The 26,481-nt window shown below is 38.4% G+C and overlaps 1 protein-coding gene across 1 annotated transcript; it reads left to right on the top strand.

Moving 5' to 3' along the window:
- The first annotated feature begins 738 nt into the window (after window positions 1-738).
- LOC139965793 (pyruvate dehydrogenase phosphatase regulatory subunit, mitochondrial-like) lies at window positions 739-24,879 on the top strand. The gene is made up of 17 exons (XM_071968501.1): window positions 739-1,004; window positions 2,880-3,142; window positions 3,727-3,860; window positions 6,221-6,302; window positions 6,822-6,985; window positions 8,148-8,269; window positions 10,131-10,248; window positions 10,584-10,736; window positions 11,857-11,981; window positions 14,354-14,546; window positions 15,121-15,279; window positions 15,977-16,113; window positions 16,976-17,124; window positions 17,290-17,497; window positions 18,104-18,193; window positions 21,319-21,501; window positions 22,964-24,879. The coding sequence occupies exons 2-17, from the start codon at window positions 2,922-2,924 to the stop codon at window positions 23,333-23,335; spliced, it is 2,610 nt and encodes an 869-aa protein (XP_071824602.1). The 5' UTR covers window positions 739-1,004; window positions 2,880-2,921; the 3' UTR covers window positions 23,336-24,879.
- The last annotated feature ends 1,602 nt before the right edge of the window (window positions 24,880-26,481 follow it).

The raw sequence follows: 26,481 nt of genomic DNA, 5'->3' as shown, positions 1-26,481 counted from the left end.
GAAACGTTGGTGTCGATAAGTGACAACGACGCTAGCGATGACGGTGGCAACCAGTCGTGCGAGGACGATAACGGTATCATTAACACATACATTGCCGTAGTCCAACAAAAAGACGGATGGTAACACGTGACTCTTCTTCTGCCCTCCCCAACAGTTCCCTCCAAGTGCCTTACATTTTACAGCACACAAATTCACAGTATAGGCTCATGTATACTTCAAACACGGTGGAATGTACAACGTACGCCTCTAGAGTGATGACATCACAGTAGCCATTTATATAAATTTGGGATCATATCTGCAACTGCATGGATTGTATACTTGTTTCTTTCTTCTCAACAGGCGGGGCGCAAAACTGTCTTTGTGAATTTTGATTCTCTTCAAGTTCAAATTTAGTTCCTTCTGTTCAAAGTTCATAAGTCAATTTCTTCCAGTTTGCAATGGTGTTTTTATAAATTAGTTCTAGTACCTCCCCAGAAGGTGGAAAGAATACACAATTTCCAACGGAAACTAGAGAAACACGATGCCCCTATTATCTTATTGGTTTGTTGGCCCTGCCCCATCCTCATTACCCCTACCCTAAACGAACATGTAATCAGAAATTGTCCATTTCACTGGTAAAAGTGAAGCATGCGGAGTTTGGATGGAAGATTTCGTTAGCATAATATGCTTTATCAATTCTGGCAACGTCATTATCAAACACGGCACGAGAACTTGCCCGCACAGCGGACGTGTATTACTCCTACACCGGTTAGCCGCATCCGTAATAACACAACATCCACACCTGCTACGCCGCGAAGGTTACACGAAAACTGGTGCTGAGGCCTGGCCTGGATGAATAACCAAAGATAATTCACCTTATCTTTGTGCAACCAAAGATTATTCACCTTGGTATACAACACAGCTAGCTCTGCTCGGGACACAGATTGAAAAGGAAACTTAGTTAAACTAATAAGAGTGGACCGCTGCAGCGCTAGGCCTGACGTTATGCCTACATAGTTAAATCGGTAAATTTTGAAGTAACCATATCTACCCATTGATATAATTTGTGTCTAACCATAAATGTCAGATCCAGCTACAATGCACGTCTGTACCACAGGCACTTGTAACATTAGGCTATACCTACTAGTATATATACTATTATATATACTGGTAGGTAAAACCTAATGATAAAAGTGCCTGTGGTCTGTACTACTGAAATTCAATAATTTGACCTTTTCCTAACATAACAGTTACTAATACTAGGCTAGGCTTAGAGGCATCCCAAGTCAGGCTGCGCAAACTTACACTACAGTCGGCACTTTATATGATCTGTATGTTACATATTTACTTTAAGTAGGCATAGGGCCTAGGCTACACCATGTTATTGTTACAAAAGTATGTTACCTTACAAGAGGCAGTTCTTATCTTCTGGTTCCTGACTAGACCTAACAACGTTACAATGCTATTACAATTTATATTGTATTATAGGTACTAATTTAGAATCCGTACCATCCGATATCCGACAGGCTAAAAGAGGGCGCTCTTTTTGATGGGGTGAGCGTTTTTAAATGGGGCTTGGATATTTTTGGGGGACTAAAAGAGTTTGGCGGTTTTCATGAAGGTAGTAAACTCGCTTCACTTCATTGTACCCCGTTTCACATCCCCCACACTTTCAACCGTAGTTCTCTCTCTATTCTTTCTGTCTTCCTCACTCGTTTTCTCGGATGAGACCTACATATCTATGAAGAGAAGAGAAGAGAAGAGAGGAGAAAACATGATTAATAACATGAGTAACACATAGCAGTAATCAAACCCGGGATGTTAGGATGCGAATTAATAATAGCGCATACTCCTAACCGATCAGGCCATGTGAGCCGGATGAGGATTTGGCGTTTGGAAGAAAAATAGAAACCTTAACTTTTCCTTTATTACCATATTTGAATATTCATTACCATATAACAAAAGCAAAATAATGAATATGCAAGACATTCATGAATATATAATGAATGAACGACTTCCATTGAAACGTCTTCTTTTGTGATGGTCTACTGCATTAAGACTTAAGCAGGTGCTTATACCTCAATAATCCTAGCTTGTAGCAGCTCTGTTTAAAGACACACCTTAGTGTTAAATGTGTAGCCAAGTTCCTAACTAATAAAATGGGTTAAGTTCCATGCCCTCTTGGAATCCAAGTTAGTCGTTCTATAGCAAATATAACCAAGCCAATCCCCACCTCCTGTTCTTCTATCTCCTAACACTATTCCCTACTTCATACCCCTAATTCCTAGCCCTATTTTCTAACCCTATTTCCTAACCCTAACCCTATTTCCTAACCCTATATCCTAACACTCCGTATCCCCACCTCCCGTTCTTCTATCTCCTAACACTATTCCCTACTTCATACCCCTAATTCCTAGCCCTATTTCCTAACCCTATTCCCTATTTCCTAACCCTATTTCCTAACCCTAACCCTATTTCCTAACCCTAACCCTATTTCCTAACCCTAACCCTATTTCCTAACCCTAACCCTATTTCCTAACCCTAACCGTATTTCCTAACCCTAACCCTATTTCCTACTATACCGCTTTAACTCATTCAAGCGAATCATTCACGCGACGCACCTATTCACCGACTGTTATTCTATTGAACCAAGCCGGTGCGAGCACACACGTTCAGCCGGATTATACAGTTGTTCTTCGGCCGATTCGAAGTAAGCTTGCACATTCATATGGTACGGATTCTAAAGTCAGGCCGTATTATAGCCTGCTGTTTGTCTCACAGGCTGACCACCACATTATTATTGTCTTATAATTATTATTTTTGGGTACTAATATTTGATATTCAGTTATGGGTTAAGGTGGAACTCATCAAAAACATGCTATTGCTATTTCATTTTCTAGATGCAACTACACAGCTGAAAGTTAAGAGGAAGCAGGAGAAATATGTATCGGTCAAAAGTCCAACAGTTTGTGTGTGGATGTGGCCATAGATGGGGAAGAATGGCATCTGTGGCTACAAGACTATACAGTGGAACCAGCAAGTCATCCACCCTACCAAGAGAAACCAAGGTTGTTGTTTGTGGTGGTGGAATAGCAGGACTTTCAGTTGTTTATCATCTAGCAAAGTTTGGTTGGAGGGACATTGTTCTTTTAGAACAAGGAAGGTAATAATACAATTGTAGACTAAGTTGCATGCTATATACTCAACTATTCATCAACACATCTACTACTGCTTCGCATTTGTTGTCTCTTCCTTTAATGACAATGTTCTCCTCTTTCAAAGATTCAAACTGTTAAGAGGAAAAGAGAAAAAAAAATATTTACGTGTTTAATGTCCTCCCAGGCATACATGTGTAGACGTGAGTGAATGCCCGCCGTAGTTACCTCTCCCATTCCCCACTTACTTCTTGGCTGTAAAACTTTGACAGAATGTTATTAAGTTATGTGTCAGCAGGACCAGTTTCATATGGTTCATGAAATAAGGATCTATCGTGAGAGTGCTATCATCAAGAAAGTAGCACAGAGGGGGGGGGGGGGGGTCAGGTGGATGAAGTGGGGAACCTGCAGTGGTTTCACCAGTGTGGCTCTTTCCCTACCCATCTTGCTACTTACCTCCACTAATGGATTGTGACTCGATCAATATAATCTTACAAGTAATAGGAGTAAATAAAGCTTGACTTTTAAGATTCATGTGGTTGTGAGAAGACAACCGTGCAGAACTGTCTCACGTTAATTCTTGACTTTGAAGGTTAACAAGTGGAACAACATGGCATGCAGCAGGGTTGATTGGACAAATCCGAAGTTCAGAAGTGATGACTCACATGTGTCTAGAGAGTGTAAAACTCTATGAATCTCTGGAGGAAGAAACGGGAATGAGTACAGGTATGTAGTTAGGAACAATTCTAGAAAACCCGGACATACAAAGGTTAGCACTGTTAAAGACCTCTATAACAATTCTAGTACAACCGAACAGTTAGCACTGTTAAAGACCTGGGGAACAATTCTAGAACACCCGGACATACAAAGGTTAGCACTGTTAAAGACCTCTATAACAATTCTAGTACAACCGAACATACAGAGGTTAGCACTGTTATAGACATCGGGAACAATTCTAGAACACCCGAACATACCGAGGTTGGCAAAGTTAAAGACCACTATATCAATTCTAGTACAACCGAACAGTTAGCACTGTTAAAGACATCGGGAAAAATTCTAGAACACCGGAACATACAAAGTTTAGCACTGTTAAAGACCTCTATAACAATTCTAGTACAACCGAACATACAGAGGTTAGCACTGTTATAGACATCGGGAACAATTCTAGAACACCCGAACATACCGAGGTTGGCAAAGTTAAAGACCACTATATCAATTCTAGTACAACCGAACAGTTAGCACTGTTAAAGACATCGGGAACAATTCTAGAACACCCAGACATACAAAGGTTAGCACTGTTAAAGACCTCTTTAACAATTCTAGAACAACCGGATATACGAAGGTTAGCACTGTTAAAGACCTCTTTAACAATTCTAGAACAACTGGACATACAAGAGTTAGCACTGTGAGTAGACCTCTATAACAGTTCTAGTACAACCGAACATACAGATGTTATAGACATCTGGAACAATTCTAGAACACCTGGACATACAGTACAAAGGTTAAAGCACTGTTAAAGACCTCAGGAACAATTCTAGTACACCAGGACATACGAAGATTAGCACTGTTAAAGACCTCTATAACAATTCTAGAAAACTCGGACATTCGAAGGTTAGCACTGTTAGTAGACCTCTATGTACATTTGCAAATGAGAATACTTTTGCAAATTTTCAGAAAGGACTACGAGTGAATTTAGCGTGAGATTTTGTTCCTGTGAAGGCTTCAAGTAGTTTTATAGAGAATGTTTCTGCCTCCCAGAGTCACACAAAATAGATTCTGAGTTTGTTTCTTGGACGATACAGCAACTGCTACATGACAGAAAAAAGTGCTTTGTTTTAAAGAATTGCCTGCACATACAGTATTGTATTCCTACCACACATTTGCAGTACAGTTGTCCCAATGCGTAGCCTACTCCACATACTAATTGGGGTATAAAATTTGGTTGTCCTTAGCTGTTGCTTTGTCTCGCCAGCCCAATTGCACCTTTGAACTGAAAATTTATAACTGTCTGTACAGAAACTGGTAGTAGTTGTTTGAGTTGGTTAGGAAGCATGATATTGTGTCAAGTTGGTAACATTAAATCTCAGGCCTATGGAACTCAACTCGTGTACGTAAAGCTAACCAAGTGTGAGTCTATGACTAGAGCAACAAGTCGATTCAAACATTAAGAAAGAATTACTTTAGAGCTCCATGCATTCAGACTGTGTAATTGTGTCCCGGGGTTGTCTTTCCCAGTAGATCTGTCATGTTATCGGGTGCCTGGATGTAACCTGTAATTGTAAATATTTGCTTTTACTTTGTTTGTTACTATTTGTGCTGACCTTTGGACCACCTCTTGCTCACATGTAGCCTTATTCTCTGTCAGAATGGTCAGAACTGTTTCCTGCTGACCTATGACCAGGATGTCACCGGTATATAATGATGTGTCAAAAACTACCAATAGTACAGCCCTTTTATCTTGATGCAACATGTCTGGATTATTTGTTGGTCTCCAATTTATTCTGATAGTTTAAAAATTAACGTCGCACATTTGATGGGAAGGCTTGCCAAAGACTTGAAACAATTTCAGGTGAATGATAAAATGACTTGAGATATCAGATGTGGGTAAACTTGACAAAAAGGCCGGGAAAACTGTTAAAAAAAATCAGTTCAGCAATTTGATATTGATGCAACTTTTTCTCACTTAAAGAACACATATAACTGACACTGCAATATGTCAGATAATTCCTTGCCTATATAGGTTAGTCCATTATTCTGATTAAATCATATCTACTTTGGCAAACAGGTGCACTGTACATGTTATTTTGGTGGCCCCTATGATTGTCTCCTGGGCCCCCCCAAATTGACCCTGGGCAAGGGTTTGTACTGACATGCCCCCCTTTCCCCACTTCCTCATATCAGGCCAGGGTGGAAGATATTACAAACACAAATGCGTAGAAAAGTGAGTCAAGGTCAAAATTGATATGATGATTGGGTTTGATGTTCCTTTAATCCAGTAATTGACTTAAAAGACAACTTTAGTTGTAAATCATAAAGGTCTTTCATATTTCCGCTTTTCATGTCCTTTATATCTTTCTTCATTAAAGGTTTAAAAATCTGTGGATCTGTTGCATTAGCTGAGTCGAAAGAGAGGATGCTGGATTTACAAAGAAAGGCTAGTCGAGCAAGGTAAGATGTTTGAATGGGTACCGGTACTACCGGGGGGGGGGGGGGTGATTTGGAGAGCCATGATGGTGCAATCTGTTGAAAGAAAGTGAAGTAGGTATGTCTGGAAAGTATTTTCTGACCATTTTTCTGTGTCACTAAGTTCTTCCCATAGTGTGTACCAAAAAATTTGCAGACATTGTAGGGCCACCAATTTTCCGTTTTAGAAATAGAAAAATTTCCATTTTCAAGTTTAAAATTCCGAAAAATTGTGTTTTTTAACTCACTTTATTTCATAAAATTCTATTCTGTTAAACGCCATGGGTATTGCTGTATGGTAGCTGAAATTGTAGTGCTTTACGAATGGGGTAGTTAACATTAGGCCGTTTGTGCAGTAACAACACTTTAGTTTTTAATCGTTGATGACGGGCACAACTTTTAGTCATAGAGAATGTCCCGTACAGTCACATTTGGAGAAAATCTGTTTAAAAAGTCCAGTTAAAACCCAGGTTTATCCTTAATTCGATGTTGTTGTTGTTGCAGGGCTGAGGGAATTGAATGTCAATTTCTCTCTCCTCCGGAACTGGAGAAGATGGTCCCTTGGATCTGGACGCAAGATCTTCAGGGAGCTCTCTATATTCCTGGTGATTGTGTTGCCAACCCAACAGATACTTCTATGGCTTTAGCAAAAGGAGCAAAACAAAATGGTGAGCGTATGTCAGTCTATAGAACTGTACCTAGTTTGAATGTAGTTGGGATGGGAGGGGGTGGGTCGGGTGGGGTGTTGTCTATGTATGAGAAACTTGATTTAATGTAGTGTGAAACAGACCTGGTCTTGGTGATGGTAGCATGTGCAAACTGTTACATATGATATTTAAGTCCTAGTAGTAAGGATTTGTTAAGGTTACAAGGCTTCAAGAACCTCACGTAATCTTGGACTCGGAAACACTTCAAGCGCACAGATAATCTTTGTCTACCCAAACATTATAAGGGCTAGCCAAAGCTGATGGTACCTATATCTTCTGCGTTTAGTGCCCATGATATGTCCAAAGTACGCCCCGTGTGACCCTCTTAATCTGACCCCTACCAATGGCACAAAATGCTGCAATGTATTTTTGGTTGTGCCATCAATTCCCTTTTTTTATTTACTTCATCAAAGTTTCAATATGAAGATATGATCAATGACAATATGATATTAGCTCTACTACCTCTGTCTTGTAAGGAATCAGAAAAATAAAGCCCTTTATTAAGAGAACTTGGCTGGAGAACCTGAAATTTAGTTTTGGGAGCTAGATGACTAATTTTAATTCTGGATTCCTTTTCTTCATTGTATCTTGCACACATTTTAAAAAATTAAGCAGGGAGGGAGGACATCAATGCCCATTGAAAAGAGTAGTTTATTCTATTGTGCCCTTTCATCTTACTCATGTTGGTGCCTCCTTCCCCCCCCCCCCCCCCCAAATTGTAACTGTAGCTTAATGATGGTCCATATGCTTCTCTCTCTTTTCAAAAGTATATCAAGCCATGCTCTGCTTTCATTGGTCATGGTTTATTGCTGTATTTTGGCAGATGCTGTTTTGATTGCACATATAACATCACTGCTGGTGTTTGTTTTGGCTTTGTGGTTGGTAGGAATTGTCTGCTTGCGATCTAAATTTGTTACTTCTACTGATAAATGCTGTTTGACATATAAGTGTACTCTGTGAATTTTAAACCAGGTGCAGTATGAGGCCATGGAGGGCCTTAAGTGTCATGTAACATGTATAACAGTGCATGCAAAAATGATGGAATGGTAAGAACAGATTGTTTGCCCCATATAACTTGAAACTGACCTAGATGTCCAAGCTGTAATTTGTTTCAACCATGCAGGCGTTCAGATCATTGAAGGTGTCCGTGTGGAAAGTGTAGAGACCCTGCGAGAGTGTGTCAGCCAAGTCCACACCAACCAGGGACCAGTCAAATGTCAATATTTTATCAACTGTGGTGGAATGGTGAGTGGTTTTATCTATGTAACATGACAAAAGTGTTCCTTAAACGAGTCTTCATCCACTATCTATCTGAAAGCCTAGTGCTGTCTGTTCTCTTCCATGTCGATGGTACAGTCAGGCTTTCTATTCATTCTGACCTGTTTCAGATGTAATGGTGAGGGTACTAGCTGAGTCCCATCCACTACCTATCTGAAAGCCTAGTGCTGTTTGTTCTCTTACCATGTCGATGGTACAGTCAGGCTTTCTATTCATTCTGACCTGTTTCATATGTAATGGTGAGGGTACTAGCTGAGTCCCATCCACTATCTATCTGAAAGCCTAGTGCTGTCTGTTCTCTTACCATGTCGATGGTACAGTCAGGCTTTCTATTCATTCTGACCTGTTTCAGATGTAATGGTGAGGGTACTAGCTGAGTCCCATCCACTACCTATCTGAAAGCCTAGTGCTGTCTGTTCTCTTACCATGTCGATGGTACAGTCAGGCTTTCTATTCATTCTGACCTGTTTCAAATGTAATGGTGAGGGTACTAGCTGAGTCCCATCCACTATATATCTGAAAGCCTAGTGCTGTCTGTTCTCTTACCATGTCGATGGTACAGTCAGGCTTTCTATTCATTCTGACCTGTTTCAGATGTAATGGTGAGGGTACTAGCTGAGTCCCATCCACTATCTATCTGAAAGCCTAGTGCTGTCTGTTCTCTTACCATGTCGATGGTACAGTCAGGCTTTCTATTCATTCTGACCTGTTTCAGATGTAATGGTGAGGGTACTAGCTGAGTCCCATCCACTATCTATCTGAAAGCCTAGTGCTGTCTGTTCTCTTACCATGTCGATGGTACAGTCAGGCTTTCTATTCATTCTGACCTGTTTCAGATGTAATGGTGAGGGTACTAGCTGAGTCCCATCCACTATCTATCTGAAAGCCTAGTGCTGTCTGTTCTCTTACCATGTCGATGGTACAGTCAGGCTTTCTATTCATTCTGACCTGTTTCAGATGTAATGGTGAGGGTACTAGCTGAGTACCATCCACTATCTATCTGAAAGCCTAGTGCTTTCTGTTCTCTTACCATGTCGATGGTACAGTCAGGCTTTCTATTCATTCTGACCTGTTTCAGATGTAATGGTGAGGGTACTAGCTGAGTCCCATCCACTATCTATCTGAAAGCCTAGTGCTGTCTGTTCTCTTACCATGTCGATGGTACAGTCAGGCTTTCTATTCATTCTGACCTGTTTCAGATGTAATGGTGAGGGTACTAGCTGAGTCCCATCCACTATCTCTCTGAAAGCCTAGTGCTGTCTGTTCTCTTACCATGTCGATGGTACAGTCAGGCTTTCTATTCATTCTGACCTGTTTCAGATGTAATGGTGAGGGTACTAGCTGAGTACCATCCACTATCTATCTGAAAGTCTAGTGCTGTTTGTTCTCTTACCATGTCTATGGTACAGTCAGGCTTTCTATTCATTCTGACCTGTTTCAGATGGTGAGGGTACCTGATGAAGGCCATCCAGTGTCTATATGAAAGGCTTTGTGCTGATTATTTGGTCAGGCGGTCTATTCATTCTGACCTGTTTCAGATGTGATAGTGAGGGTATTTGCTGAGTCCTTGTTAGTTAACAAAGCACCTGTAGTGTAGGCAGTTCATAAATAGTAACATAACAATGGAATTTGTGGGGAGGGGGGGGGGTTGGGGAGACATTGGTTAGGAACATGGTTTGATTGATATAATGTTAATAGACTAGCTAAAGTAGTCTGAATACCAAGATACTGAGCTGCCTCCTTCCACTTAGCAATTCAAATGCTTTGTATTCTGTATTTAATACTTTAACTTTGCTGAAAGTTTGTCTGTTTTTCTTTTCTTTGTCAGTGGGCGCATGAACTTGGTATGAAATGTGATCCCATTGTAAAGATACCTCTACATCCCAATGAACACCAGTATCTCATCACAAAGAAGATGAAGGAGATTGATACTAGAGGAATGCCATGTGAGTATAGTTTGTAAGAGGTTGCTTGATAACTTTGTATTTAGTGGATGACATTCATGTTTGCATTGTGTGGATGCTTTTAGATTCATACAGTGTCATATATTAGATTATGATTCTTTTTCATGTGAGAAACTTAGCTCAGGTTTCCCTATGAAGATGAGGGATAGTTCTTGATATGGGCTTAAGTTTCTGAATAACTATGCATAAAAAATTGAAGGTATTCTGATCCTCCAAGTAAAAATTATGCATGGAACATTGAAGGTATTCTATTACAGTATTCTGATCCAGAAAGTACGTAAGGGTTGTTTGTGAATAGTTGTTGGTTTCCCCAACAGATATACGAGACCTAGACAACGACTGCTACATCCGTGACTGGGGCGAGGGGTTCATGGTTGGTGGTTTTGCAGTCAAGGGTAAACCAGTTCATACCAATGGTATACCACACCCAGCTGAGTTTGCATCTCTTCCAGAAGATTGGGATCACTTTAGTAAGCAGCTTGGGTTTTGTGTTTCGCAGTAGTTTGACTTTTTGAGAAAGGAAGTTTTGATTATTCCCAAATCCTCAGAAATCATATGTAATAGCTGTTGTATGTTTGTTCCTTTGATTATGGGAAAGCATCAGATGATACATTTACAGCTTATTATTATTAAATTGTTATTGTTTGTTGGGTTGCCAAAAAGTCAAACCTGCGTGTCTCCTCATTTTCCTCTGAAAAGATTCCTCTGAAGAAATGGAAGAGACCATGTTGATTATGTGGTTAGATCGTATGATGTAAATTCCGCATCTGTAAATATTTATATTCTCAAAAAAAAAAAATTGTGATTTGAAGATTGACTATTGTTCAAACTTTGAGGGACACACAAATATCAATTACCAAGGTAAGGTCAAAGTTTATTTTGTTGTTGCAACCTTTGTTGTTGAACTGGTATCATTAAATAACATTTGACATTGTGTTGTTCTATATGCACATGGCATGAGATCTTTGAAGGATCAATTTTGTAATCACAAAGTTGGACATTTATTGGTGGGTTCCGTTTAGCTGCCAAATATAAAAAATAGATAAGTCTTTGTGGCGGTCTGTAGCACAGTATACAGCATACTGTTTTAATTAAGGTAGGACCAGTTTGTAAGGAAAGTTGTAGTTACCATGCTGGAAAGTTAGTGAGTGTAAAATTGACCAACATTTCTCATTTTACATCAAACATGGCAGATTAGACACTTCATGTATTGGTCACCTAATGATGTACGTGATAATTTTTCTTTCATGGCTAGATCCTCTTTTGGGGAAAGCAACAAATTTTCTTGCGGAAGAAACAAACTTAAATTAAAGCTACAGTTATCTAGTGCTAGCTTTAAATAATGGTACCAAGGGATTGTTGACTGTTCCTTATGATATTAAATATGCTGTATTGTATGTTAAATGAACATCACTTAGGTTTTGACAATATACCCAACAAGAGCATCATTAAATACCCAAGGTTCTTCACACAATTGAATGGCAGTGAGTTTGGTAACAACATGACATTCCTTTTATGAGATAAATGCAACCTTTATACGAAGCCTTTGAAAGGCAATAAAATATTCTCCTGCATTTCTGAATATTGTAGGACCAATTCTAGATGGTTTCTTGAAGAGGGTTCCCGCAGGTGACAAGGCTGAGGTCCAACAACTGTTCAATGGTCCCGAGAGTTTTACCCCAGATATGGCACCCCTGATGGGCCCTGCATCAGAGGTAACTTGTCAATTGTTTGAGCAATATTGTATTGAGCTCTTGGTTATGGCAATTCATTTTTGCTTAATCTTCCTTCAGTTAGTCAAAAGTACTTTGTACTGTTAATATTTACATGGCTCAGACTACCTGAATGTTCCTTCTTTGTATCTGCTCCATACTTTCTCTCCAGTCTCTTTTCTTACGTCCCTTAGTTACATGGCTCAGAGTCCCTGAATGTTCCTTCTTTGTATCTGCTCCATACTTTCTCTCCAGTCTCTTTTCTTACGTCCGTTAGTTACATGGCTCAGAGTCCCTGAATGTTCCTTCTTTGTATCTGCTCCATACTTTCTCTCCAGTCTCTTTTCTTACGTCTGTTAGTTACATGGCTCAGACTCCCTGAATGTTCCTTCTTTGTATCTGCTCCATACTTTCTCTCCAGTCTCTTTTCTTACGTCCGTTAGTTACATGGCTCAGACTCCCTGAATGTTCCTTCTTTGTATCTGCTCCATACTTTCTCTCCAGTCTCTTTTCTTATGTCTGTTAGTTACATGGCTCAGACTCCCTGAATGTTCCTACTTTGTATCTGCTCCATACTTTCTCTCCAGTCTCTTTTCTTACGTCTGTTAGTTACATGGCTCAGACTCCCTGAATGTTCCTTCTTTGTATCTGCTCCATACTTTCTCTCCAGTCTCTTTTCTTACGTCTGTTAGTTACATGGCTCAGACTCCCTGAATGTTCCTACTTTGTATCTGCTCCATACTTTCTCTCCAGTCTCTTTTCTTACGTCCGTTAGTTACATGGCTCAGACTCCCTGAATGTTCCTTCTTTGTATCTGCTCCATACTTTCTCTCCAGTCTCTTTTCTTACGTCCGTTAGTTACATGGCTCAGACTCCCTGAATGTTCCTTCTTTGTTTGTATCTGCTCCATACTTTCTCTCCAGTCTCTTTTCTTATGTCCGTTAGTTACATGGCTCAGACTCCCTGAATGTTCCTTCTTTGTTTGTATCTGCTCCATACTTTCTCTCCAGTCTCTTTTCTTATGTCCGTTAGTTACATGGCTCAGACTCCCTGAATGTTCCTTCTTTGTTTGTATCTGCTCCATACTTTCTCTCCAGTCTCTTTTCTTACGTCCGTTAGTTACATGGCTCAGACTCCCTGAATGTTCCTTCTTTGTATCTGCTCCATACTTTCTCTCCAGTCTCTTTTCTTACGTCTTTTAGTTACATGGCTCAGACTCCCTGAATGTTCCTTCTTTGTACCTGCTCCATACTTTCTCTCCAGTCTCTTTTCTTATGTCTGTTAGTTACATGGCTCAGAGTCCCTGAATGTTCCTTCTTTGTATCTGCTCCATACTTTCTCTCCAGTCTCTTTTCTTATGTCCGTTAGTTACATGGCTCAGACTCCCTGAATGTTCCTTCTTTGTTTGTATCTGCTCCATACTTTCTCTCCAGTCTCTTTTCTTATGTCCGTTAGTTACATGGCTCAGACTCCCTGAATGTTCCTTCTTTGTTTGTATCTGCTCCATACTTTCTCTCCAGTCTCTTTTCTTACGTCCGTTAGTTACATGGCTCAGACTCCCTGAATGTTCCTTCTTTGTATCTGCTCCATACTTTCTCTCCAGTCTCTTTTCTTACGTCTGTTAGTTACATGGCTCAGAGTCCCTGAATGTTCCTTCTTTGTACCTGCTCCATACTTTCTCTCCAGTCTCTTTTCTTATGTCCATTAGTTACATGGCTCAGAGTCCCTGAATGTTCCTTCTTTGTATCTGCTCCATACTTTCTCTCCAGTCTCTTTTCTTATGTCCGTTAGTTACATGGCTCAGACTCCCTGAATGTTCCTACTTTGTATCTGCTCCATACTTTCTCTCCAGTCTCTTTTCTTATGTCTGTTAGTTACATGGCTCAGACTCCCTGAATGTTCCTTCTTTGTATCTGCTCCATACTTTCTCTCCAGTCTCTTTTCTTATGTCTGTTAGTTACATGGCTCAGACTCCCTGAATGTTCCTTCTTTGTATCTGCTCCATACTTTCTCTCCAGTCTCTTTTCTTATGTCTGTTAGTTACATGGCTCAGACTCCCTGAATGTTCCTTCTTTGTATCTGCTCCATACTTTCTCTCCAGTCTCTTTTCTTACGTCTGTTAGTTACATGGCTCAGAGTCCCTGAATGTTCCTTCTTTGTACCTGCTTCATACTTTCTCTCCAGTCTCTTTTCTTACGTCTGTTAGTTACATGGCTCAGAGTCCCTGAATGTTCCTTCTTTGTATCTGCTTCATACTTTCTCTCCAGTCTTGCTTGTTACGTTTTTTAGCAGTCCTTGTCCAATTACCCTTTTCTGTTACATGGTTTTATCCTGATTAAAATGCTCAAATTGGAATTGCTTTGTTGTTGCTTTAGGTTGATAATTATTGGGTGATGGCAGGCTTCAACTCTGGTGGTATTGCAACCTGTGGTGGAGCAGGGAAGGTCCTGGCAGAGTGGTTAATGGAGGGTAGGCCGCCTTTTAATACATGGCCTGTAGACATCAGACGCTTCACCAAATATCAGAATAACAAGAAGTTCCTGATTGACAGAGTCTCAGAAACAGAGGGTTAGTCAATGACTTAAAGTAATTAAATTAAATTTATAGATTTATATGTCATTTGGAGAGAAAAGGAATGAGTGGACATTTCTTGCAAATTGTAACTTTTAGAAATTGCAGAGTTTATTTTCACTACCAAGTTGAATTAACACCAGAGAGATTACTTTAGGAACTTACTAAGTCCAGATATGCAAAATGAAAATGTAATTCTTGAGTTACATGGAAGGAGAGTAATTAAGTAAGTGTAACAGATTATAACATTGGCAATTGCTACATTAGAAATTACTTTAAGTTCAAATGTTAACAATTAACTTACTCGGTTGTGTTGAGAACTGAAGGAATTTATAGAGGAGGGGAGGGGGAGGGGGAGGCGTTCGTGGACAATGCTTCACAAAACATTTCTATAGATGCCCAGGTAATATGGAGACAAATTGCTCAGACAAATAGATAAGGTAACAGTTTAAGTCTTACTCTGCCCTATTTAGTAGGAAAAGGTTTGTTATATAATGCACCTAAGTTGTTCATTTTGCTATATTCTTTGGATAGTATTCTTCCTCTAAAGGTGTTGTCATTGTCTTTCTAGGTGGTCAATACAAAATAGCATTCCCTGGTGCTGAGTACCACACTGGTAGGAAGCTAAGATGTTCTCCTCTTTATGCAAGCCACGCTGCAGCTGGTGCTGTTTTTGGTGACAGAAGTGGGATGGAAACACCTAAATGGTTTGCTAATATGAGTGACACAGGTAAGTATGGGCGAGAAAGTGCCATGCCATTAAACAAGGCAAGACATGTGATGTGTATTTGACAGGTTAGGTATATGTATTGGAATATCTACCAGAGATCCTGATTCAGAAGGAAAGATAACTGATTTTTGTGGATGTAGACTGCCAAGTTTATTCTTGCAGTCATAGTGAAACCACTATGATATCAGTGGGATGTAAATTTATAACAACAACCCACAAATGTTTTGATCAAGGAGACCATCGTATTGCCCCACAAGAGATTTGTGAGTGACAGCGACAAATTTCAAGAGGAAACAAGAATAAGAAATATGTGTCAACTTATGATGGAACGTATCTTGCAATCTCCTGGATGTTTAGGGTATGAGGTACAAATTCAGCTAAGTATTTATCAGAAAAGTGTACACAAAAATATTACCACTACTCTAAATGAACCCACAATGTTGCCACTTGCAGCAAGAAGAATTCTACCAGATGTTCACAAGTATTACAGGTTGTAGCCTTTCATTTATGGCTAGCCATTTCTAAACGTTGAATTTTTCAGTTTTGATAACCTTAGCAATTTTATGGCCCGTTAGTACAATGACCTGCCCAATCGTGTGTATTTTCAAGTTCAGATCTACTGAATCTTCCAAGTCATGGAAAATGCACGTTTAATGATATCATCATGACCGAACATGTACATGATTTTTCATTCCAGAGGAGTATGGCTTTGAAGCTCAGACTGGTACGTATGGAAAACCAGGCTGGTTCGATATGGTTCTGTCAGAATACTGGGCTTGTCGGGAAACAGTCTGTGCTATGGATATGTCTTTCTTCACAAAGTTTGAACTCAAGGTAAAATATTATGGGTTTGTTTTATATGGTAAGGTATATGGTTTTGACAGTCAAACCGGTACGTACGGAATACCAGGCTGGTGTCATCTTGTTCTATCAGAATACTGGGCTTGTCAGGAAACTGTGCTATGGATGTCTTTTTAATTCACAAATTTTAGCTTAAAGTAAACTATAATGGATTTGTATGGTAGGGTATATGGTTTTGAGGCTCAGACCGGTACCGATGGAAAGCCCGGCTGGTTTATCTGGTTCTATAAGGCTTGTCCGGAAACCGTCTGTGCTATGGATGTATTTTTTTCATGTTACAAAGATTTAACTCAAAGTATTAACTGTTACCTTATAGCGAACGTGAATGTTTTGTTGTACCCATCGTGTTTTGATGTTGATGTTTTAGCATATGTAATTATATCTTAATAACCATGAAACGTTATTTTAGCCGGTGATAATTCTATAATGATGATATCTTTATGGCTACTGCTGCTATATTGATATGTAGATGATCTAATCATGGGATTTTATCTGTAGATATGTCATTATTAGTTAGTTTTATTAGGAAGCCAAGGTGGGAATGGCTTGATATGCTAATGTGTGATACAGTGCTTCATGAGTACTCTAAGGGTACAACCCAATTGCAACAATTAATGAAGAGATTAATGATCACTATCTTGTCACAAAATGAGATAATTTGCCAAATTTATTTCTTCTCCAAGAGTTTTTGCTCTTTTAAAAGTAAAACAAAGCAAGAGATAGAAAATGTTTGTGTGTTTATGCGACCAATACTAATATGAAATGAGCATCCATAGTGTTGTTAGAAATGTGTTTGATGACGTTTGTTTTATTCCCGCATTTTTGTTGTTGATAGTCTGAAGGTTCCGAAGCACTTGAACTTCTCCAAAAGCTGTGTCCTAATGAGATGGACATGCCAGTCGGTCATGTGGTCCACACAGGCATGCTGAATGAGTGGGGAGGTTATGAAAATGACTGCAGTGTTGCCAGACTTTCACCAAACTAGTAAGTTTGAAAAACAGAATAATGTGATAATTGTAAATGCTGTAAATCTTTCTACAGTGCTGTGTCTTAATATGGTATATAAAGTATAAATAAACATTGTTTATGTTGCTGAACAATATTCTCATTATTTTATGATTATTATTATTGTTTCTTTTGCTTTCCCAGTTATTTCATTATTTGTCCAAGTTTCCAACTTGCCAGGGGTTACCGCTGGATTGAGAGACACCTTCCAAGCGATGGGTCTGTTAAATTTCAAAATGTCACCCATTTGTACGGGGGCCTGAATGTCGTCGGTCCCAGGGCAAGAGAAGTACTGCAGAAATTGACTGAGACATCCTTGAAGCTCTCAGAATTCAAACCATTTATGTGTACAGTAAGTTAATTATACAGTGTGTATGAAGTAAATAAAATAAAATGGAAAGAAAAATGGGACAAAGTTGCTTAATTTAAGATTTAATATAATATTGCTATGTTGATAGATAATAAGTCAAATGTTGTTTTGTTTATTGCCTAAAGGACAGTAAAAAGTATTACAACAGTGCCTTATCTTGTAGATAAATTGAGGAGTAGTTGGATTTGTAACTCAAGGGTAGTAATGGTCCTCTTTACCAATCTCTTTTCAATTATACTTATAAGATGTGATCTACCATTAACTATACAGTGAAGCTTGCACTAAGGCTTTCCTCAAGTAATAAAAGCTCTTGTTTGCTTATTAGCCATTTGTTTACAGTTATAAGGATTTGTGTAAATGCTACACAAGTTGTATTTTGTATCACCAACCTGTAGGGACATCTGTCACGGTTCTCAACTTTGGTGACTTTACTTATTATATAATTAAGGTTATGGACCTCCAATCTGATTGGCTTAGCTACCTTTTATAGAAACAGTCAAGGTACTTTATCTCAAACTTTTGCCTCTAACAGGCACAGCTATGAAGTACTCATGAATTGATGCTGCTCTGTGCTCTGTGTCATTACAGGAAATTGATCTGGGCTATGCAAGTAAAGTACGTATCATCAGTATAACACATACCGGAGAGGACGGATTCGTTATGTACATCAGGTGTGAGGTAAGACACTCATCAGCTTCTAGAACTTAACAAACCTTACATGCACATCAGAGGACGGGTTCGTTATGTACATTAGGTGTGAGGTAAGAAACTCATCAGAACAGCTTCTAGAACTTTACAAACCTTACACGCACATCTGAGGACGGGTTCGTTATGTACATTAGGTGTGAGGTAAGAAACTCATCAGAACAGCTTATAGAACTTTACAAACCTTACACGCACATCGGAGGACGGGTTCGTTATGTACATTAGGTGTGAGGTAAGAAACTCATCAGAACAGCTTATAGAACTTTACAAACCTTACACGCACATCTGAGGACGGGTTCGTTATGTACATTAGGTGTGAGGTAAGAAACTCATCAGAACAGCTTCTAGAACTTTACAAACCTTACACGCACATCAGAGGAAAGATTCGTTATGTACATTAGGTGTGAGGTAAGAAACTCATCAGAATAGCTTCTAGAACTTTACAAACCTTACACGCACATCTGAGGATGGGTTCATTATGTACATTAGGTGTGAGGTAAGAAACTCATCAGGATAGCTTCTAGAACTTTACAAACCTTACACGCACATCTGAGGACAGATTCATTATGTACATTAGGTGTGAGGTAAGACACTCATCAGGATAGCTTCTATAAGTTTACAAACCTTACATGCAAGTGTGTCCGTTCTATATTTTATAAACCATTGAAAGTATTGGTCTTTTTCTGATCTGTAAAGCAAAAATTAAAAGGAGTCACAGAAAACTATAAAACGACATATAACATATAAAGTGAAGCACAACATAAACACATAAAGGAACAACATACCAACTCATGATACTATGTATTATACCATTGTATACTAGGTATACTATGTATAATACCATTGTATACTATGTATAATACCATTGTATACTATGTATAATACTATGTATAATACCATTGTATACTATGTGTACTATGTATAATACCATTGTGTACTATGTATAATACCATTGTATACTATGTATAATACCATTGTATACTATGTATAATACCATTGTATACTATGTATAATACCATTGTATACTATGTATAATACTATGTATAATACCATTGTATACTATGTATAATACTATGTATAATACCATTGTATACTATGTGTACTATGTATAATACCATTGTATACTATGTATAATACCATTGTATACTATGTATAATACCATTGTATACTATGTATAATACCATTGTATACTATGTATAATACTATGTATAATACCATTGTGTACTATGTGTACTATGTATAATACCATTGTGTACTATGTATAATACCATTGTATACTATGTATAATACCATTGTATACTATGTATAATACCATTGTATACTATGTATAATACTATGTATAATACCATTGTGTACTATGTGTACTATGTATAATACCATTGTATACTATGTATAATACCATTGTATACTATGTATAATACCATTGTATACTATGTATAATACCATTGTATACTATGTATAATACTATGTATAATACCATTGTATACTATGTGTACTATGTATAATACCATTGTGTACTATGTATAATACCATTGTACACTATGTATAATACCATTGTATACTATGTATAATACCATTGTATACTATGTATAATACCATTGTATACTATGTATAATACCATTGTATACTATGTATAATACTATGTATAATACCATTGTATACTATGTGTACTATGTATAATACCATTGTGTACTATGTATAATACCATTGTACACTATGTATAATACCATTGTATACTATGTATAATACCATTGTATACTATGTATAATACCATTGTATACTATGTATAATACCATTGTATACTATGTATAATACCATTGTATACTATGTGTACTATGTATAATACCATTGTATACTATGTATAATACCATTGTATACTATGTATAATACCATTGTATACTATGTATAATACCATTGTATACTATGTATAATACCATTGTATACTATGTATAATACTATGTATAATACCATTGTATACTATGTGTACTATGTATAATACCATTGTGTACTATGTATAATACCATTGTACACTATGTATAATACCATTGTATACTATGTATAATACCATTGTATACTATGTATAATACCATTGTATACTATGTATAATACCATTGTATACTATGTATAATACCATTGTATACTAGGTATAATACCATTGTATACTATGTGTACTATGTATAATACCATTGTATACTATGTATAATACCATTGTATACTATGTATAATACCATTGTATACTATGTATAATACCATTGTATACTATGTTTATCATGTATAATACCATTGTATACTATGTATAATACCATTGTATACTATGTATAATACCATTGTATACTAGGTATACTATGTATAATACCATTGTATACTATGTTTACCATGTATAATCCCATCAAGAAGCAAATTATAAACATACTCAGTTAGAGAGATACATTGAATCTTCCATACTTTCAATCTGATCAGTTTCTCAATATAACCACATCTCAAGGTTGGTTTTCACATTGAATATTAGCATACAGGCCCTTTTTATTTGTTGATTAACGTGTGGATTTACTGTTCAAGTACTGTACCATACTGCTGATGGTGCATCGTTAAAATGTTTTTAGTTGTAAGGATAGTTTGATACCCGTCAATTGTCAATACATCATATGTGCAGGTTTCTATGTCAATCCTACTCTACCAATATGACTGAAATTTTGATAGAAAAGAAGTTGGGTTTTCTTTAATAATAGTATCTGTTCTGTAGAATGATAGTTGATGGGAATTTCCTGAAGCGACAGGTGACTCATCAATTAACAGATGGGACAGATTTATGTTCAGTATTATTTTTTTCATGTTGGAATGTTTCTCAATGTAAAGCTTCTTGTGTGTAAGATGATATCAGTCGGTTTGTGGAAGCATTGACATCGACGATGTATTTGTTTCAAAACTGTTGGCGATCCTTTCAGATGTAATTTGGGTTTTGCAGTCTATATCTTGATACTGACGGAGATGTTCTTTTATAATTGTCGTGTCGTGTGCTTTGATGCTGTTCTAGTCACATGTCTTTGTAACTTTTTCAAAATCATCTCCACGTAATCTTTCAAATTTTCTTCCGACAGCATGCTCTCCATGTCTATGATGCCCTGAAGGCAGCAGGTAGAATCTATGGAATCAGAGATGCTGGTTATAACGCCCTCCGATGGCTCAGGCTGGAAAAATTCTATCCTTATTGGGGAGAGGACTTTGTGGATGATGCCACACCATTTGAAATCGGAAGGGAACATCGGGTCAAGTTTGATAAGGTAAATATTTTTGCAGGTTTGGAGGGAAGAGTGAAAACAGGAAGAAGGTTAGGAAAGAATATAGAAATAGTTTATTGACATGTTGGTTATCAAACTATGAGAGGAACAGGTCAACCCTGTGAGGGGATGGGGGGGGGCGGAGGTTTAGCAAAGTGAGAATTTGTGGGAAGACAGGGAGGATTGAGGCATAGGTAGAGGTCAAAGCTACTACAGTGTGCTTAAGTGACTGATAGGATAGGGGCCACTTAGAAGGACAGATGTATTAGGTATAAGTGTATGTGTAGAGTGTGGTGGGCTGTATTGGGTGGGTGGGGAGTGGTGCTCTCAGTTGACCTGAATAGTGCTTGACAATCTCTGTTCTGAATGAAGTGCTTGTCACTCTCCACGCTTATGCTTGTTATGAATGGGAGTGACCAATTAACCTAATAGTAGAACAAAATGGCAATGATAGAAACAAAACAGATGTTTTAAAGCTTTAAACTCTCACCTCCTCACCCCCCCTCAAATAGTAGAACAATATGGCAATGAGAGAAACAGTACAATTAATAATTAATTTCAAGCTTTTAACTCTCACCTTCCCCCCTCAAATAGTAGAACAATATGGCAATGAGATACAGTACAGATGTTTTAAAGCTTTTAACTCTCACCTCCCCCCCCCCCCAAATAGTAGAACAATATGGTAATTGTAGAAACGGTACAGTTATTTAAAGCTTTAAACTCCCACCACCCCCCCACCCCCCTCCACAAGTAGTAAAACAATATGGCAATGAGAGAAACAGTACAATTAATAATTCATTTAAAGCTTTAAAATCCCCCCCCCCCCCTCCAAAATAGTAGAACAATGTGGCAATGAGAGAAACAGTACAGATGTTTTAAAGCTTTTAACTCTCACCTCTCCCCTCAAATAGTAGAACAATATGGTAATTGTAGAAACAGTACAGTTATTTTAAAGCTTTAAACTCTCACCTTTCCCCCTTCTCCCCTCCCTCCAACAGGTCATTCTATTTTCAAAACAAAAAGACATGATCCCATTTGGAAAATAATATTTAGAAACACAAGGTTGAAATGCCTTGTATACAGTTTAGTATCAGTTGTAAGTGTTAAGATGTCTGGTAGATAATTTCAAGAAATGAAAAGATGAGAGTTCTTTGCATTTGCCAGTGTGCTGATCAGGTGTTATCTATCCCTGGTAATTAGAATCTTATGTCATAGTGTGGTAACAGTCCTATATCTAAGCACTGCACTAACCCAGAGCAAATTTATTTGCTTGACGTAAGTTATCTTTAAGATTCCCGTGAAGCCTTAAATGACTTTGTTTCTCCAGTTTTGTTAGTTAAATTCTTCAAGCCATTTATTAAGACATGCCACCTTGTTTTAATATTTCAAGTTTGCAACTAACTTGGAAATATGTCTGAAATGAGCTATGTTTGACTGCAAGGTATAAACCTGATTTTTTTGATAGGGTGTGGACTTTCTCGGGCGTGAAGCTTTACTGAGGAAACGAGAAGAGGGCCCTCGGAGGCATCTAGCCATGTTCCTGATTGAGGACCATGATCTGGATCATGACATGTGGCCGTGGGGTGGAGAAGCCATCTATATTGATGGCAAGCTCACTGGCTACACTACCTCTACAGGGTATGGCCCAACACTCCAGAAACTCGTCTGTCTGGGATGGGTGACAAACAGGGATCAGAACTCAGGAGAAGCAAGAGAAGTCACACATGACTACATACATCACTCTAAAGTAGAGATTGAAATCGCCGGGAGAAGGTTTCCAGCCAAGGGATTCTTGTATCCTCCGGCTGTGCCTAGCAGACAAATTAGCCATGTTTGAGGGAGTGTCTGATCGTTGCCAAGCAACAACCGGGTAATGTGTATGAGGGCAGATCGTTGCCAAGCAACAACCAGGTATTGTGTTTGAGGGAGTGGCTGATCATTGCCAAGCAACAATCAGGTAATGACAGGGCAATGTAACTATGATTCAGACTACTTACTGGACCGTCCACAAAGTAGAAACCAATGGTTTGATATTGGACCGGACATTGGTTGTGCTTTCTTTGTTTGTTTTTATTTTCTCCAAAGTTACACAAGATACCTCATTTATGTAAAACCTTTAACTACTGTGCAATGCTGTATGTAAATTATCATACGGTGTTTGTTAATGAGACGAGGGGCTTATGCTAGCAGTGATTGTTGAACAGTTACAGTGGTAGTGGTGATAGTGTAAAGACTGCCAATCTATTACTAATTATGTATTCACAAGGATTGCAGTGATGACATGCAAAGCCTCATGTGATCGTGCATTAGTTACTTTATTAAAGGCATTGAAGACTGGCCCCAAACGGCGTGTGGCCATCTGAAAAGGTTTGCTTTCTGTTGCTTGCAAGTGACGTTTTGTTAGTGTCGCTACAAAATGCAGACAGTAATGAAATGTGATACCTTGATTGTTATCTTTAGCTGGACCTGAGATGTCCATCGCTGTATCGTTTGTATACCGTGCTGTGGGTATTGACCGCAGCTGTATGTACTGACTGTACAATAGTGTCTAATTACCAACGGTAGCAAGCTGTGTGTGTATGTTCTGGGATCGATGGTGGTGTTTAACACTTCTGTTACACCTCATTCGAAACTAGGTCAAATTACCGATATTAGACGTCTCTTTTTGCTAGAGTCTTCACACCCTTTAAGTAAATAGGATGATAGTAGGATGACAGTGTAATAATAACATTGACCGGGCGACAATTATAGTGATATAAGTGATAAAGCACTATATATTCACAGTGATAGTGTAAAGACATAAGGGTAGCATACTCCATATAATTCTCCCATTGACTTACACAATAAAAAGTCAAAGTAATATGGTCTCTTGTAAGTCCTAGTAGAAGTTCTCACTAGTTAAACCCAACTCATTACAACCCATAGCTGACATGTTGGCCATTCATAGTACTTTTACTTTCTGTTCTACTCCTCGGAGGGCTAAAGTGGTCTAAAATTGTCTCTCAACTCTGTCATCTAAGCTATAAAATGCCAGATTTTTTGGGATTACATATCAGAACTAATGTTCTCCTGTTGCTTTTCGGCACTTTTCCTGAGATAGGAGAATACTCAGAACTGAGTAAGAATTATCAGGACTGGGTTGTAGTACTGTGTGACTGTCTTGTTAACAGTTAGTGATATTAAGCAGATTATGCTTAGACACAACCCCGTTGTTACTGTGTAGCACGTATCAAGGTATCTGTGAATCAGTACCATGAAATATTTAGCAGACAGTTTTGGCGGTACAGAAAAGAATTTCTTAAGATGGGGAATCATCAAGTTAGGATAAATAAGAATCCCTCAATACTAACATTACATGATTTTATATTTTTGGCTGCCATGGGTATTTTAATCAAAGACAAAAGAATTTTCCTTACCAATATCCAAATCATTTACTTTTTAACTGTGTTGTTTATAGGATGTATAGAGTATTGAATGCTCATGAAATTGTATTTGTGTTTTTCTTTTAGATGAAGGTTCATTCAAATGTGGTCTGAATCGGACAGGGAACACAATGTTCAATTTGCAATAAAATTGTATGGTTGAATTTTGTTCACATTTGAAGACTTTCGAAATGTGATGTTCGGACAGTTCTTGGTTAAGGGATGGTTTAAGGTATGTGAGTGACAGTCTGTAGCCCCCTCTGTGACAAGCTGTGAATTAATCCCCAGTGCGATTTTGTGAAATGCAGGCAGCCTGCTATTCAGATCATACACTAGACAGACAATAAGAATGTGCCTGTTTGATAGACTGTGCCTTTCTGTGACAAACTAGCAATATCATTTGGTATAATCCTGTCTCACAGTCACAAAGAGCTGCTGTTTGTAAGTCAGACCGTCTCTGTGTGACAGTCAGTGTTAGTCAGACTATGTGTGACAGTCACAGTGCTGCTATTTGTCAGTTAGACCGTCTCTTTGTGACAGTCAGTGTTAGTCAGACTATGTGTGATAGTCACAGTGCTGCTATTTGTCAGTTAGACCGTCTCTATGTGACAGTCAGTGTTAGTCAGACTATGTGTGACAGTCACAGTGCTGCTATTTGTCAGTTGGACCATCTCTATGTGACAGTCAGTGTTATAGCTCTGTATGACAGATAAATCCATGCATTCAGGCCCAGCCCATTTGACCATCAAACTGTGCCCCTCTGTGACACACTGTCAATGTTATTTGGAATATGCCTGTGTGACAGTAAGACTGCTGCTGCTGTCAGATTGATCCTATGTGATAGTGCTTAACAGCTAGACTTTGTCATAGTGTGACAGGTGGAAATATAAGCTGTGTGTGGTAGATCTGTCCCTGTGTGAGACTGTCTGTCGGGACTGCCTACATGACAATGCTGGTATGACCATGACTGCACCTGTGTGACAGACAATACAAGTTAATCACAAAGATTGGACATAAATTTATTGTTATTTGAATTGGTTTGATTGTGCAATCTTCAGTATTGTCCGAGTGCAGGGAAATTATTCAAATTCACATGTATATTTATTAAGCTTTCCCAATTCCATCTTGAAAACACACTCAGTATTAAGGTACGTACGTGTGTTTTGCTTCACCATAAAATTGGAGAAAGTTTGCCTAATAAACGTTCCAAACTGATAGTATTGTATCTTGTAGAAAAAGAAAGTATTGATTTTATAAGGAGCAATAAATAATCTTGAATTTTTGTTTTATCTCAACTGTTCCATTCTTTCTCTTGTGAGGGGAGGGGAGATGGTAAAAACTTCTGCTTAAACATGGGGGTTTCACTATTTTCTTACAGGTTCTTCTTCGCATTGACATGCAGCAGTGGTGTCCACAGGAGTTCATTGAAAGGTGGGGGGGTGGGGGGATATATTCAAAATTTCTCCCAACTGATTAGGTTAGGGTATTATAGAACAGCCAGAGGCAACCACAGATTTTTATTTATGTGAATTGGTTCAGTGTTAACGGTTCTGCTAGAAAT

Source organism: Apostichopus japonicus, chromosome 3 (genome assembly GCF_037975245.1).
Source record: "Apostichopus japonicus isolate 1M-3 chromosome 3, ASM3797524v1, whole genome shotgun sequence".
NCBI lineage: Eukaryota > Metazoa > Echinodermata > Holothuroidea > Aspidochirotida > Stichopodidae > Apostichopus > Apostichopus japonicus.
The sequence above is the reverse complement of the archived record's forward strand: the minus strand, read 5'-3'. Positions and strand labels throughout refer to the sequence as shown.

Bases quoted from the DNA above. Each gene is read 5' to 3' on its own strand.
- LOC139965793 (XM_071968501.1), top strand. From the start codon at position 2,922: ATGTATCGGTCAAAAGTCCAACAGTTTGTGTGTGGATGTGGCCATAGA. The intron at 8,270-10,130 runs GTGAGTGGTTTT...TTTCTTTGTCAG, and splicing joins TTATCAACTGTGGTGGAATG to TGGGCGCATGAACTTGGTAT. The intron at 18,194-21,318 runs GTAAGACACTCA...TTCTTCCGACAG, and splicing joins TTATGTACATCAGGTGTGAG to CATGCTCTCCATGTCTATGA.